The sequence below is a fragment of the Mirounga leonina genome, unplaced genomic scaffold (genome assembly GCF_011800145.1).
Source record: "Mirounga leonina isolate KUSES-001 unplaced genomic scaffold, KU_Mleo_1.0 Mir_94, whole genome shotgun sequence".
Lineage (NCBI taxonomy): Eukaryota > Metazoa > Chordata > Mammalia > Carnivora > Phocidae > Mirounga > Mirounga leonina.
In genome coordinates, this window is record NW_023270855.1 from 46,617,291 (window position 1) to 46,633,072 (window position 15,782).

General features: G+C 52.5%; 1 protein-coding gene across 1 annotated transcript; it reads left to right on the plus strand.

Moving 5' to 3' along the window:
* Positions 1 to 1,968: 1,968 nt before the first annotated feature.
* Positions 1,969 to 7,632, plus strand: TMEM221 (transmembrane protein 221). The gene is made up of 3 exons (XM_034997106.1): positions 1,969 to 2,288; positions 4,442 to 4,527; positions 6,956 to 7,632. Exons 1-3 carry the CDS (start codon positions 1,969 to 1,971, stop codon positions 7,423 to 7,425), a joined length of 876 nt encoding a protein of 291 aa, XP_034852997.1. The 3' UTR covers positions 7,426 to 7,632.
* The last annotated feature ends 8,150 nt before the right edge of the window (positions 7,633 to 15,782 follow it).

Below are 15,782 nucleotides of genomic sequence, written 5' to 3' on the forward strand. Positions count from 1 at the left end.
CCCCTGCGGGGCGGATGCGCCTGGGGATTCTGTGCCGCAACCTCCCGAAGAGTGCCGCCCCAGACACTAAGGGGACACGGCAGGGGACACTGAGGCAGACGTCCTGGCGTTGGGGAGCAGCGCCACCCCCCAGCACGGGGGCCTCGGACCAAACAGCGGGGCTTCAGGAGATGCAAAGTGCTGCGGGGTGGGCGGGGGGGGGGGGGTGAACAAGAAGACAGGCAACCCATTCAAAACTAAGCAAAGGGGCGCCTGGGTGGCTCAGATGGTTAAGCGTCTGCCTGCGGCTCAGGTCATGATCCCAGAGTCCTGGGATCGAGTCCCGCATCGGGCTCTCTGCTCCTTGGGAGCCTGTTTCTCCCTCTGCCTCTCTCTCTCTCTCTGTCTCTCATGAATAAATAAATAAAAATCTTAAAAAAAAAAAAAAAAAACTAAGCAAAGGACCCGAAGAGGCATTTCTCCAAAGAAGATACCCAAACGACCAGCAAGCACACGAAAAGATGCTCAGCATCATCACCCATTAAGGAGATGCAAATCAAAAGCACCGTGAGATCCCACTTCGCACCCAGTAGGACGGCTGTAATCAAAACCCAGCACATAACAGGTGTTAGCAGGGAAGTGAAGAAAGTGGAACCGTCTAGCATTGCCGGTGGGAAGGTAAAAGGGTGCAGTTGCTGTGGAAAGCGGGGGGGGGGGGGGTTCCTCAGTAAGTTAAATATATTATGACCATAATTACCAGCAATTCTACTCCTAGGTATAAACCCAAAAGAAATAGGGACTCAAACAAATAACTGTGTGTGCGTGTTCTAGCAATACTAATCACAACAGCTAAAAGGTGGGAAGACCCCAAATGCCCCTCAACAGACAAATGCATAAGTAAAATGTGTTCCATCCATACTGTGGAATGCTATTCAGCCATTAAAAGGAATGAAGAACTGATACACGGTACAACGTGGATGAACCTCAAAAACATTAGGCTCAGTGAAAGAAACGGACACACAAAGTCACATAGAGTCTGCCTCCATTTATATAAAATGTCCAGAACAGGCAAATCCAGAGACAGAAAGCAGATCAGTGGTTGCCAGGGCTTGGGGGAGAGGGAGTGGGGAGTGACTGCTAATGGGGAATGGGGTCTCCTTTAAGGATGATGAAAATGTTCCGGAACGAGACAGAGATGCTGTTTGCACAACACTGTGTATGTACTAAATGCCACTGAATTGTTCACTTCAGAATGGTTTCTTTCATGTCATGTAAATGTCACCTCAATTTTTAAAATTAAAAATAAATAAATAATAACAAAACGGGCCGTGGGAAGAACAAAGCCCAATAGCAAAAGACAGGAGTGCCTCCTCAAGCGGGGGCCCTAAAAGGTCCTCGTCCAGGAGGCGACGTTTCTGCAAAGCCTGGAAAGAAGGTTGAACGGAAGGGAAATCGCAGCCAGTTGCAAAGTCCGCAGGTAAGAGACCGAATATCAAAGTGAATTATTTAGAAATTCGTTCAAGTTTCCTTTTTTGTTTGTTTAAACAATGAAACAGGTGCGCTTAGGGCAGTGGGTGGTGTGGGGGTCGCTTTAACGAGTTTAGGGGCTTGTGGGGCTCCCTGGATTCGGCCTCCGAGCCCTTGCGGCTCTTGGGGCGGCCTCTGTCCCTTCTTCGCCCCGCCCCGCGCCGGCCCCGCCCGGCCAGAACCTGGAGGCCGGGAGGGGGCGCCCGCTGGGTCCCCGGAGGGAGGAGAATACTTTGTCCCAAGTTTTCGCGGAGTTTCCTCGTCCCCACCGCGATCCGCACACGAATCCCTCTGGGTCCCCACCGCGATCCGCACACGAATCCCTCTACGGACACCCCTTGCCGTCCCGCCCTCTTCGGAACTCCTGGGAGCCCTTGGACGCCCGCCCAACTCCCCTGCCCCGTTAAAATCTCTTCTATTCCTCGACTGCCCCCCCCTTACCCCGACCCGCAGACCCCCGCTATGGCCCGGTCGTACGGCGGCCGGGTGCTGGCCGCGATGACCCTGCTGGGCATCCCCGCGGCCGTGCTGGCGGCGCTGGGAGCGCAGCTGCTGTTCCAGCTGCAGGCGGGCCGCGCGGAGCTGCGGGGACTGCGCGCCGACGGGCTCGGCCCCGAGCTGGGTGCCGGCCCCGGGCTGCCAGAGGACGCGGCCGGGGCGCTGCTGCCGCTGGCCGCCGCGCTCGCCGCGCTCGCCCTGGTGTTGGGCCTCACCTGCCTTCTGCTCGCCGCGCTCTGCGGCCACCTGGGCGCCGAGCTGGCGCGGGGGCCCGGCCCCGGCAGGTAGGACAGGCCCCTCCTCCCCGAGGCCCGGTTGGGAGCTGGGCGAGCCTAGGCGAGCCCAGGCGAGCCGCTGCCCCTCTCGGGGGCCTCAGGTTGGGGGAGAGCTTCCCCTCTTCCTTTCTTCCATCCCGTCCTCCCTTGCTCCCCTCTCTCCATCCCCTACTCCCTCTATCATCCCTCCCTCCCTACATCCTATATTAGTGAAAATTTGCAGCAGGTGCACCGACCGCTGCACCCTCCATTTTACAGAGGTGGAAACTGCGGTCACAGAGGACCCAGGGGCGGCTGGCCCCGTATTGAGAGCGCTTGTCATTGAGGGAACCCTAAGCTTTATGTGCTCCTCTCGTTCTGTGGACTAGCCCAGGAAAGGCCCGCGGTCCCTGCGCGGCTGGTGTTGCTACCTCCTTTTGTAACTGTGTCTCACACAGGGGAGGCTGATCTCTCTAGGCTGCCGGGTTTGGAAGCGGGTGGACGAGATTTGAACTTGCTTCTGGTAGAGCCAGAGCCTGTGCTCTGGCCCTGGGTGGGGTTCCTTCCTCAGGCACCTGGGCTCAGGAACATGGGTACCGGGGCGGCAGGTGTCGGGGCAGGGAATGCTGGGAGGAACCTTCCCAGTGTTTCCCTCCAGGATGCTGGGGGAAGGGAGCCAGAATCAGGGTCCAGGATTCCACGGATTAGAACGGATGGGAACTTCCACCACTGGAGTCGATCCCACCTAAAGTGTGCACTATCCATTCCATAGCTCAAGGGGTTTTGAAATGCACTGGTGGGTCAGTCAACAAATATGTGTTGGGTGCCTGCAGAGGGCTGAGCCCAGCACCGGGAGTAGAGGACACAGCAGAAACCAGGCGGACCCAGACATGCCCTCATGGGGTAGACAATAGAGACAAGACGGTAATGTCAAGTGAGGATGAATGCTGGGAAAGGAAGAAAATGGGGCGATGCCAGGGAAGACGACAGGGTGGGGGTTGAGAAGGGACCATCAGCAGAGGCTTGAGTGGAGGCTTGAAGGAGGAAAGAAGGCAGAAGATCTGGAGGACAGTGGTCCAGGCAGGGGGAACACCATGTGCAAAGGCCCTGGGGCAGGAATGAGCTTGGGGCGTTAGAGGGAGGTCGAGGTGACTGGTGTGGCCGGAGGGAGACATGAGGGAGATAAGGGCAGGGAAATCAGGAACTGGACCATGTAGGGCTCCTTGTGCTGTGGTGAAGATCTTGGGGTTTACTCTGCCTGAAAGAGTTATGAGAAAGGAGGGGAATGATCTGACTTCAGTTTGGAATAACCCCCTCCAGCCACCATGGAAAAAAGGGGCCAGGAGGGCAGGTGGTGGGGAGACCGGGGAGGAGGCCACTTCCACTGCACCGGTGGGAGGTGAGTGATAATGGAAGCTCTCAGAGCCTCCGTTTCCTAAGCTTTCAGGAATGGGGAAGGGAGAGTGCACACAACAGAAGCACTTAGCATGGTGCCAGGCTCAAAACCAAGTCCTCAATCAGTCTCAGCTCTTGGGAATCTCTTTTTCTATCATCTCTGATAACAAGTTACCCCTGGTTTCTTCATTTCCCAAATAAGCTTATGGTCTGTAAAATAATGGAAGTCAGGTGTCTAGCAAGAGTCTGTGCATAATAGCTGCTTCGTGAGTGTTGGATGTTTGAATGGACTGATGTATATGGGTGGGTCATGGGAGAAGGGGGAAGGATGGTGGATGGATGAGTGGTGAATGAGGGATGGATGAATGGACAGATGGATAGTTGGTTGGATTGCTGGATGGTGAATGGGAGATGGACGATGGGTGGATGGGTGGGTGAAGGATGAGTGGATGGATGGATGGATGGATGCGTGGGTGGTGAATGGCAAATGAATGGATGGATGGATGGTGGCTGTTTAAATAAGTGACTGGATGGATTAATAGGTCCTGGTTAAATGGACGGATGGCTGTATGGTTGAATAATTGATGCGGATGGGTAGATGGTAAATGGTAATGGACATTTACCTGGAAGGATGGATGAGGGGGTAGATGGATGGATGGATGGATGGGTCCTCACATAGATCTCAGGTCCCCCAAAGCTGGGCCACTCTCCCTCCCTCTCCTACGTGGCCTTCCCCCACCAGCTTCACCCCCTGAACCCGTTTTCTTCCTGCCCCCCCTCCCTCCCAGGTCTGACTGGTTTCTCTATGACTGCCGCCTCCTCAGACACGTGGCCCTTGGCCTTTTCTGCTGTGGGGTCTCTGTCTACTTAGCAGGTGCGTGTCGGGGAATAGAATATGGGGTGTAGAGCCCCGGGCGGGGGTGGCCGGGGGTAACGACCCCATAACTGAAGTCAGCTCTCCAGAGCCAGTCTGCCTGTGTTCAACTCTCGGCTCTGACACTTTCGTGCTCTGGGACCTTGGGCAGATTCCCACTGTGTCCCAGTTTCCTCATCAGTACAGTGGGGATGCATACATCCCTGCCTTCTAGAATTGCTGAGGGGATTCTGGGTTAGTCCCTGTGAAAGCCCATACGTGGCATCTGACCCCAGTGGGGGTTCCATAAGTTGTATTGTCTTCAGAACATTCTTGATTCTTCAGTTTCCTACATTTGGTTTGAACCAAAGTTTTCATGTCCTTGGTGGTTTTCTGGAGATAGTGTTTCACAGGTTGGTCTTAGTAAAAAGCTGTTTGGTTACAAATATCAGAACCTCCAGCTCAAGAATGGCTTAGGTTTAAAAAAAAAAAAAATGCTGTATAAACCAGAAATGCAGTGTAAATCCCAAAACATGAAGCAAAACAAAAACTAATAATGTGGGTACCAGAAGGACACAGTGCACAGTCTTCCCTTCCCTGACCTGTAATAACTTTTCTTAGATCAACATTCTCTCACCCACACTTGCCAGTAAAGGAACCAAATCATCAAGTTTCTTTAAAGAGACTCCTGACATTTTATATTTTGTTCTAATCTTGAAAGATGTGTTGATGGTTCTGCAGACTCAGTGCTGAATCATACATAGACCACGGGGACCCTTATAAACAACCCGTTTTCCTGGAAGAAGAAAATATTCCGCTGAATGAAAAAGAAGGGATTTGCTATTACTGTCTTTTTTTAGTATTATTATTCCTACAACAGAAAAATAGAAGTTTAGAAGAGATATTTAAATTATTTATTTGTGAGATGTGAGCCTAGGGTTCATTATGGGAATATAAAGGTATATATGGGTATATAAAGTGCAGGGAACTCTGCATAACTTTTGCTGTTTGACTTAATAAAATGCGCCAGCTGTGAGTTTTTTAAAAAAGAGAGTGGATGAGGTGACTCATGTATCTGTAAAGATCGGGGGTGTTTGGCCTCAGGTGCAGCTGGTTCTAGGTGCTCAACAAGGTAATCGGAAATGCCTCTTGTTTCACCTCTTCACCTGCTATCCTCTGGGAAAGATGCCTGTATCTGTAAGTGCTTTCAACATAATGCCTATAACCTTGAGCCTTTTCCCAGGCTGGCAAAAAAAGTGTTGGAGACTTGGAGAATAAGATATCCTCATTCTAGTATACAAGAAAACTCACAAAGAGAAAAAAAAAAGGTAACTATGTCAGCCTCATTAAGTGTTAAATTAAGAATTTGTTCAGCTCCCATTTAGATTCCTTTTGAGGTTAGGTGACCTCACTCAGCAAGAATTCCCAAGCACATCCAGCCAATCATCCAATCATCCATTCATTGCTAGCCAGAGCCAAAAGAATAATTGAAAAAACCTTTTCAAAAATGTTTAGAGCAAAAAAAAAAAAAAAAAAAAAAGTCCTTGGCCTCACTTTAATATGTCAAACATGATGCAGTGTGGCATCTTAAAAGCAAGAGTACAGAGCTGGAGAAAGCATAAAAACAGCCAGCAAAGTGCCAAGAAAGCTTCCATCCCACTCTGGGCTTCTCTTCTACCAATTCTCCCACTGCTCCAGTAAGAAGATTCCTCCCTACCCATAGCCCAGTCTAAAGTCCCAGGGCTGGCTCTGATTGGCTGGGCTTGGGGCATGTGATAACTCTGCACCAATCACTACAACCAGGGGAAGCAATGCTCTGATTAGCCAAGCCTAGTACCATACACGTCAATGATGCCGGAGAGGTGGGTCCGTGCTCCTACATTAGCGATCAGGGTGAGGGTAGGGACTGGACCCGTGGTTCTCACTGGGAACAGATTCTGCTGATCCAGGGGACATCTGGCAATATCTGGAGACATTTTTGGTTGTCAAGACAGGGAAGGGGGAGAATGCTACTGCATCTAGTGGGTAGAAGCTGCTAAATATCCTACAATGCACAGGACAGTCCTCATCAAAAAGAATGGTGCCAACTGGGCGCTGCACAAGTCAACAGAAAACTAGTACAGATCGGTCCTCAAGGTCAGGTCACCAACCATCTTGTTCAGACCAGCAAACTGAGGCCAGAGAGGGGCTGTGATTCACTGAAAGTTAATCACGGGACTCAGGAAGTCTGAGATCCGGGTTGTTTTAGTTGTGGTCAAGTATGCATAACATAATATTTACCGTTTTATGGTAAAATGCATGTGACGATGGTGTGAGAGGATTAGATAGTTAAGCTGTGTGCCTATCATGTATGGGTTTCTGTGACTGCCCTCTGTTTGGGAGAGCTCTCCCAGGGCTTGGGGAGCAAACGTTTGTTGACTGAGTAAATGAGAGCCATTTCTTTCCCCAGCATTGTCCATCTATGCCCTGCTGCTCTTTGAGATCGAGACAGGTGCAGCAGCCGCCTCCATCCTTGGAGTGGGTGCTCTGGTCCTGGTGGCGGCGCTGACCCACACTCTGCTCCGAGCTGCCCGGGCCACCCGCCGCGGTCTCCATGAACTGTCCCCGCCGCACGTTGAAGACGATCCTGTCCACCCTGCTAGAGTCTCCAAGGCCAGCCCCGGGGCTCCACCCCAGCAGGGTACCCACCGCCGGACCCCCTACTCATCCTTCCCAGAACCTGGGGGCCCCCTTAGACCCACGTTCGCTGCTACAGCACCTGTAGCCATGGGGGGAGGCCGGGAGACCAGCCTGCCTTTATCCTACATGCACCGGACACTGTCAGTTGGCAGGGGGCACTGGGAAGGGGTGACCCACGAGATGCGCAGCATGCTAGGCCACCGGCCAGGGGGCTCAGGGAAGGACTCCACACTGGTGTGAACGCAGGGATCAGGGATAGAGACCTGGTGTCAGGCAGCAGGAAGAGGACTCTGTAAAGATAGCCCAGGCTCAGCCACAGTAGCAGTAGGACTTGATTTCTCAGCATCCCTGGCTTGCGTCCTCAAGGTGGCTTCATGGCACAAAATGGCTGCCAGGGCTCCAGGCTTCACCTCCTCTCTCAGAGGGAAAGGCTGAGGCCAGGGGGTGCTCAGAACTTTCTGGAAATCTTCCTGGGAGGCCTTGGGACTCTCCTGCTCATACCTCACTGGCGAGAACAGAGTCACATGACCACATCTCTGGGCAGGGGAGGCTGGGAAATGTAGCTGTCCAGATGTTAGAGGCAGGAGGGGAGGGTCGGGCTTAAACAGTGGTTCTCTAAATGTCTCCATCCGTTTTACAGATGAGGAAACCGAGGTCCAGAGAGGGGCAGTGACTCACCAGGAGTCCCATGGCCAGTACTGAGCGTCAGAGTCAGGATTCGAACCAGGGTTCTGTAACCCCCATGCTGCTGACAGTACAAGTCTCAGACTCTGCGACTTCTTCCGGGCTGTGAGCATTTGAAATCTGTGTGTGCTGAGCTCAGAGTGGCCCAGGGCCACAGGGGCACCTGGAGGGCTGGACCCAACCTTCTGGCTGTGGGCCCCTGGCTGAGGGCTTTGCTGCTCTGTGTCTCAGTTTCCTCCTCTATAAAATGGGGACATAAGTGGTTCCCCCCTCCTAGGGCTCCATTCCAGGTGCCTGTGCACAGTTGGTCCTCAGTGCATGTCCACCTGTGCTGTCGTCAGTCTGGGCCCCTGGTGGCAGGAAAAGGTGGGTTGATGGCCACCTTCTGGGGCTCACGAAACTGCCAAGGCTTAGAGTGGATAACTCAGAGCCCCAGGGATCTCCAGAGGCCCTAGCCCCACTCCCATCCCACACGACCCTCAAATAAACTCTGACCCTCGCTATCTCCTTTGTCACTTGAGCCACATCCAAACATGCTGTGTGGTCAAGCCCAGGCCCGGGGTAATGGGTGGGATGACAGGAATGGGGTGGGGAGGCAGAGTGGGGGTCAAGGGTGTACTTCTTGTAGACCCTAGTCGGGGACCCATGTATATAAATCTTCATGCAAATAAATTTCACCGGGGGTGGGGATGCCTGGCCTCCACCCTCACCCCAAATGGACAGATGTCCCCAGAATTCTCCCAGTGCGTCCCTTCCTGGGCTACACAGGCACTCTGAGGCCCAGGGAGAGGAGACAGCTCAGCCACAAAGTGCCTTAAAGCCCCCCTAGGGCCCTTTCCAATGGACAAAGAGGTGACAGCGCTCAGCTGGGGGGGCTGGTCCCCCAAGCCTGACCCTGGCAGGGACCCTGCTGATCCGATACACGCAGACCTGAGTGGCCAACCGACTCTGACTTCAGCTGCCTCCTCCCAGAGCCGCCGGGAAGCTGTGCAGACCTCCTTGCTGGTGGAGTGGAGGGAAGAGATAACACACATGAACGTCCCACGTGGCGCCTGACACGTCCCACGTGGCACCCAGTAAGCATGGGTTCTTGGGGAACATAAGAAATATCAATGAAAAGGATCAAATAAGAATAAATGTCGGGGCACCTGGCTGGCTCAGTCTGTAGAATGTGCGACTCTTGATCTCGGGGTCGTGAGTTCAAGCCCCATGTTGGGTATAGAACTTACTTTAAAAAACAAATAAATAAATGTCACGTCTTTATCACATGCCTGGTTCTGCAGGCATGTGCCAGGCACTTTCCTGGCCTCAGTTAATCTTCAGGACAACCCCACTTACAGATGGGGAAACTGAGGCCCAGGAAGTGAGGCCACATGGTGGTGATGGCTGGAACCTCGTTACCCCATCACAGAGGGCTCCAGGACAGAGCAAGTTCCTGAGAAACATCGGGAATTGCCGTTTCTGAGAATCCCCTGGAACAGGGCAGGCCCCCAGGACTCCGGGGTGTGGGAGAGGAAAATGAGGAGGAAGGACCACGGCTATCTGCCAGCGAACAGCACCTCATCTCCTGAACTGGGCAGGGGAACCAGAAGCTGGACCCCTCAGCCTCATCCCCAGGGCCAGGACTAGGGTGCAGGTGCAAAATTGGAGACCTGAAAGAATTGAAAACAGGTATTCAAACAAATTCTTCTACAAACACATTCATAGCAGCACTAGTCATAACTCCCAAAAGGTGGAAACAACCCAAATGTCCATCAACAGATAAGCGGATAAAAAATGTGATCAATCCATGCAATGGAATGTTACTCAGCCATGAAAAGGGACCAAGCACTGACCCATGCTACATATGGATGAAGCTCGAAAACATCATGCCGAGTGAAAGAAGTCACACACAAAAGGCCACATAGTGTGTGATTCCACGTATATGAAACATCCAGAACAGGCAGATCCATAGAGATGGAGCAGATTAGTGGGTGTCAGGGGCTGGGGGAGTGGGATGGGGAGTGATTGCTCATGAGGACGGGGTTTCCTTTCTGGGTGATAGAAATGTTCTGGAACTAGACAGGAGTAATGCTTGCACAACATTGTCCGTGTACTAAATGCTACTGAATTGTATGCTTTAAGATGTGAATTCTGTGTTATGTGAATTTCACCTCAATCAAGACAAATTTAAGGAGGCACTTGATCTCAGGCTCCTGCAGGGGCAGGTGGGCCCCTGAACTAAAATGAGCTCCTTAAATGTTGCACCCCTCGAGCTTGCTAGCCTCACTCTTGTGTGACCCCTGCTCATCCTCGTGGGACCCAGAATAGGAGCCCTGAAAACTATGCAAGGTTCCAGCTTGGAGGGCCAGCTGGGAGCGCTGCCCATAGCCCAGTCGAAACCTACCCCCCTTGCCGTCTCTGCCCTGGAAGGGACACCAAGCATCCTCATATCTCAGCCAGAATCAGGTGAGAGGGGATGAGGCTGGTCCTGGGGCTGGAGCCAAATGCTCAGGTTGCTCTGTGTCCTCCAGGAGCTGGGACAGACCTGGCTCAGGGAACAGTCATGTGACCTGCCACTTTAGTTTCCTTTATAAAATAAGGTGGCCTCCTCCCCTCCACCAAACATAGTGATGAGGACCAAATCAGAAAAGATATTGATGTCTCCATTAATTCCACGGGCCATGCAAAAACCAGCAGCTGTCGGCATCCTGGTATGATTAGAGAATGGATGATATCTCTCAAAGATGTTGCCTTGGATTGGGATCATCAGAACCAGACCTTGAGATGATTTGGGGGATGTGGTTTGTTTATGTGGGAGGGTACCTCAGGAAGCCCTAGAGCCCTTCGGAGACACCAAGGAGCAGACAGTACTGTGGGCAATTGAGGCTCCATGCTGCTAGGGACCTCCGGGAGACACCATAAAGCACACACAGCAGAGTGGTCCCCACACTGGGGTGTTTATCCTATGACCTCCATCAGGTATTGGCTGAGAGCTGCTTCTAGAGAGATTAACCCCTCACACTTCTGGTCTTCCCTGTGCACCAGCTGGACACACCCCTGTGGCCAAAGGAGGCCCCAGGCAGGGCTGGAGATATTTGCTGGGAATGACATTCATCATGGAGAGATGAACATGGAGGGGGTGAATGGGAGTGAGGCACAGAGAACATCTGCTCCAGCTGTATAAGCATTTTTCAACAGCAGGTACAGTGGGGGATACTGAAAGCACTTAACCACACTATTTCCAGTTGAGAAGAACTATGGAGTTTTGGGAGCCCACCATGGGCCAAATACCCTGCCTAACTCACACAAGCATCGCTGTTGTTGTCCCCTTGATACAACCCATCTCTCTTCTTTAGTTCTACGCATACAATCTACTGAAAGTGGCAGAGTGGAGCTGGGGTCCTCTGTGCTGGTGACATTTGGAATGGAAGGCCAGATGCCACCTTGAAGGAAATTGCTCAGCACAACAAGGGGCATATTCCGCCCCCCATACACACCCCAGAAAACACTTCATGAACATACTTTAAAACATATTTCAGATGAAATAAGAATTTTGAAAGGACCTCATGAGCCCTCCATCTCAGGACGGTTCTAGGTACAGTGCAAATTCGACCTTAGGCTCAGGAGAAGACCTGAGATGCAAAACTGAGTTGATTAGGATAAATGGAGCAAGAATCACATAAATACTACTTGAAAATCCAGCACGTTTTCTTTCCCTGACTTCAATATCCTTTGCGTTTGTATCTGTTAGCTCTTGCTGCATAATAAATCATCCCCCAAAGTTAGCCGCTCAAAACAACACCCATTTATTATCTGACAGTTTCTGTGGGTCAGGAATCTGGGCATGGCTCAACTGAGTCCTCCCCTTCAGACTGCAATCCGGGTTCGACGGGGGCGGGATCTCCTTCCAAGCTCACTTCGTCGTTGTTGGCAGGAGTCCATCCATTCCCTACAAGCTGTGGAACTGAGGGTTCCTTTCTGGCTGTTGGTAAGAGGCTGCCCTCAGTTCCGTGACACATGGGCCTCTTTATAGGCCAGTGTGCTTTAGCAAAGCCAGCAAGAGAGCCTGCAACCAGTTGGAAGTCACTGTCTTTTAGAACCTAATCATGGAAGTGACACCCCATCACCCTTGCTGTATTCAGTTGGTTAGAAGTGAGTCACTAGGTCCAGCCCATACCCAAGGGAGGGGATTACAGAGGCCTGAACACCAGAACACCACGGTCTTTGGGGACCATCTCAGAGGCTACCTCATGTCTCATAAATTCTCTTCAGGCTCTGTTCAAAGACAAGTAAAAAGGGCAGGTGGATAAGCAAGATGAGAAAGGGGTGTTTTCCATACAGCACAAATCAGCTGTTTTCAGTTAGGATCTCTAAGCCGGCAAGAGTGTGCAGAACAGCTAAGGAATTCAAGCTCTGGCAAGACAAATGGCCAAAATTAACACAACTGACAATGCCGAGTGTTGGTGAAGACATGGGGTCATTGGAACTCTCATTCATTGTGGGTGGGAGGGTAAATTGGTACAGCAGCCTTGGAAATCTGCTCGACTGCATCTGTGAAAGCCGAACATAGGCCTCGCCTACCACCCACAATCTCCACTCGGGGCATTTGCACAACAGGAATGAGTGCGTGTTCCTCCAAAGATATGTACAAGAGTACTCAGGGTGGTTTTGCTCAGTGGCCACGGACGGCAGACATTTAGCAGCGGGGGAACAGGTGAACAGACTGGTATATCCATGCAGTGGACTCAGCAACGAAAAAGAAAGGAATTATTCAGCAATGAAAAAGAAGGAATTATTCATACAGGCAACACCCTAGATAAATGTCACAGACATGATATTGAGCAAAATTAGCCAGACTCAGAAAAGAACTCGTTAGGGCATGACACTTCTATCAAGTTCAAGAGCAGGCAGGATGAATGATGAGGTAGAACCCAGTAGCTTTAGGGGGCTTGAAGGGGGGTGGCAAGGGGATGTTTGAATCTGGCCCAGGTGGGTGCTCTGATCGAGGGGTGGAGAGAGCAGAAGGGGCCACAGCTGGACTCAGCAACATTTGAACACAGGAAGTGTGGATTTTGCACTAGCAGAGGCCACTGGGGGTTGCATCCCCCAGGCACCTGCTTGGACTTTGCACTCCAGAAACCATTCGGCTGGGAAGGCCTTTCAGGGATGGGAAGTGTTTCTGCAAGTCAGTAGAGCAGTCGAGGGACGCGTGCATTCCCCCTCAGAGCTGCGCTGGGGTAAGGCCCATTGAGATACCCATTGTAAAGATGGAGAAACTGAGGAATAGAGAGGTTAAGCCACTGCTCAAGGTCACCAGCGAGTAAGCGGTGGAGCTGAGACCTCATCTCGCCCTATGACACCTGTCTCGGGTGGGAGCAAGCCAAAGGCAGGAAGGATAAAGCTTTGGCTCCCTCCTATGTAGCCCAAGATGGCGTAAGCTCAGCCATGGCAGTCAGGATTGATGTGGCCCAAGTCGGGCGTGGGTGGGTGGGCTCCGAGGTGAGCCCGCACTTCCCCAGGCTGTCCTCGGGCCCCGTGGAGCTCAGAGGGTTGGGATTTTGCCGGGTCATTGGCCTAGCAATACCAGCAAGTCCAGTCAGATCCGGGGCCGGGACAGCTCCTCTGGGGGCCCCTGGTCACCCAAAGGATGCCCTGGAAAGCGATCCAGAGCTGGTTTCAGGGTGGCCAAGAGGGTGACCAGGGGGAACAAACAGCCTTTGCTTCCCGGCCAGATCAGATTCCACGGCCGGCGCCAGAGCAGCCTGGGCGGGACCGGCGGGTAGCAGCTGTGCCCAGAGAGGGGAGAGGTGGGGAGATGTCTCAGCACCAAAGGCCTACTTTTCCCAAGGCAGCTGCGCTATACGGGGGAGAGGGCACATTTTGTGCAGCCTCGCCTGGTCCCCCCTCTCCAGGAAGGCTTGCTCTCTCTCCTCTCAGACTCCCAGGACAGAGCCATTCTGCTTTCCTCTGACCCCAGAGCAGGACAGGATCTGCCCCCTGAGACCCCCAGGACGGTGCCGTTAGATGCAAGTCCCCGGGTGGGCCATACGCCCCTTCCGGGGGCCCAGTGGGGCACGTTCTGGCCAGTGATCTGTGAGCAGAGCTCCAGCGAGGCACTTACAGGCCAGGGTATTTCACTGACAGGGCAAGAGCTTCCTGAGCCTGTCCCCAGTCCTGCGGCAAGACGGTGGCAGCACCTTCGGGCAGGTCTCAGAGACCGTGACCAGCAGAGTCTGTTGCTGCCCAGCCGTGGGCACGTGGTACGAATGAGAAAGAAGCCTTAGTCTTTCTAAGCCACAGAGATCCGGGGACGTTCCTGACTGCAGCAGAACCTGGGCCACCTGACACTACGGGGACCTAGGGTGGACAGAGCAGAAAAGGAAGAAGCGCGGGCATGGGAGAAAAACGGTGTGAGTCTGGGGTCGTTAATTTACAAACTGGTCCACCCCATTATGCTTAGATCCCGTATTTGTGAGTCCCACGCTAAGAGTTGCCACCCCAAACCAGTATTTGCAGCACTTTGTGGTCATTCAGGGACATGCACAGAGCAGGGGGAAATGTGAATCACCGAGGCACATGGTTCCTGTTGAGGTGGGATGCGGTGACGCTCCGCCAACTTGCTTTAGCTTGGACTGTGAAGAGGTGGCCTTTTTATGGTCTATCTAGTGGCACATATTTCACATTCTTGTGCTTTTTTGTTGGCAATTTTGCTATTTAAAAAGGTCTGCAGGGGTGCCTGGGTGGCTCAGTCGGTTAAGTGTCTGCCTTCGGCTCAGGTCATGGTCCCAGGGGCCTGGGATCGAGCCCCGCATCAGGCTCCCTGCTCAGCGGGAAGCCTGCTTCTCCCTCTCCCTCTGCCCCTCTCCCCACTGGTGCTGTCTCTCTCACTGGCTCTCTCTCTCTCTCAAGTAAATGAAAAAAAAAAAAAGGTCTCCAAGCATAGTGCTTAGTGTTGCCTCTCCCCGAATGCAAGAAGGCTGGAATGTGCCCCTGGAGAAAATGTGTGTTAGATGAGCTTTGTTCAGGCATGAGTTATAGCTCAGATGGTCAGGAGTTCAATGTTAACCAATCAGCAGTATGTATTAAACAAAAACACACACAAAACAAGGTCACGGATTGATTGCTTGAGAAAAATGTGACCAAAGGCTTGCAGGAACCTACTTCTGTATTTGCTGCAGAATCCAGTATTCCCTGACTCAGTTTTCACTGCAACGTTATAGAACGTAAGGACAGTGAATAATGAGAATGGACTGAATGTATCCATCACAGAGCAGAGCAAAAAGACACATAGAACAGCTTGAAGGTGAAGAGAGCAGGCTCTGGATTCAAATCTCAGCTGTGGGAGCGCCTGGGTGGCTCCAGTGGTTAAGCTTCTTTTGCCTTCGGCTCAGGTCATGATCTCAGGGTCCTGGGATCAAGCCCCACATCCAGCTCCGTACTCAGAGGGAAGTGTGCTTGTCCCTCTGCCCCTCCCCCTGCTCATGCTCGCGCTCTCTCTCCCAAATAAATACAATCTGTAAAAAAAGAACATCTCAGCTGTGACCTTAGCTGCCCCTGCCTCAGTTTCCCTATCTGTAAGATGTGCAAAACCAGGGCTTCATAGCGGGGTGTGGGAACACCAAACGAGATACTGTGCATCAGGTGTTGGGGATTTGATCCCCTCCCCAGGATCTAAACGTAACTGAAACTATTATTCCTGCTACGAGCAGTGATGGAGGGGCAGACCCGGTCTTCTCTGTGATCTACAAGCCCACTCAGTCACACACTGAGCCTGTCTCCCCCTCTGCGGAATATTCTGGGAGGGGCAGCAGTGCTGCCTCCCTCCCCGATTTTGCTTACTGGGTGGGCATCTGCCCCCGACTCGTGCTGGGTGTGCGTGGCAAAGACCTCGAGCCACAGAGGACCCGCAGCCAGGATCGGGACTCCAGACA

What these genes read in the sequence shown, in the direction of transcription:
- TMEM221 (XM_034997106.1), top strand. Translation starts at nt 1,969, where the DNA reads ATGGCCCGGTCGTACGGCGGCCGGGTGCTGGCCGCGATGACCCTGCTG. An exon ending in CGGGGGCCCGGCCCCGGCAG is followed by an intron (nt 2,289 to 4,441) that starts GTAGGACAGGCC and finishes CCTCCCTCCCAG; the next exon opens with GTCTGACTGGTTTCTCTATG. An exon ending in GGTCTCTGTCTACTTAGCAG is followed by an intron (nt 4,528 to 6,955) that starts GTGCGTGTCGGG and finishes TTCTTTCCCCAG; the next exon opens with CATTGTCCATCTATGCCCTG.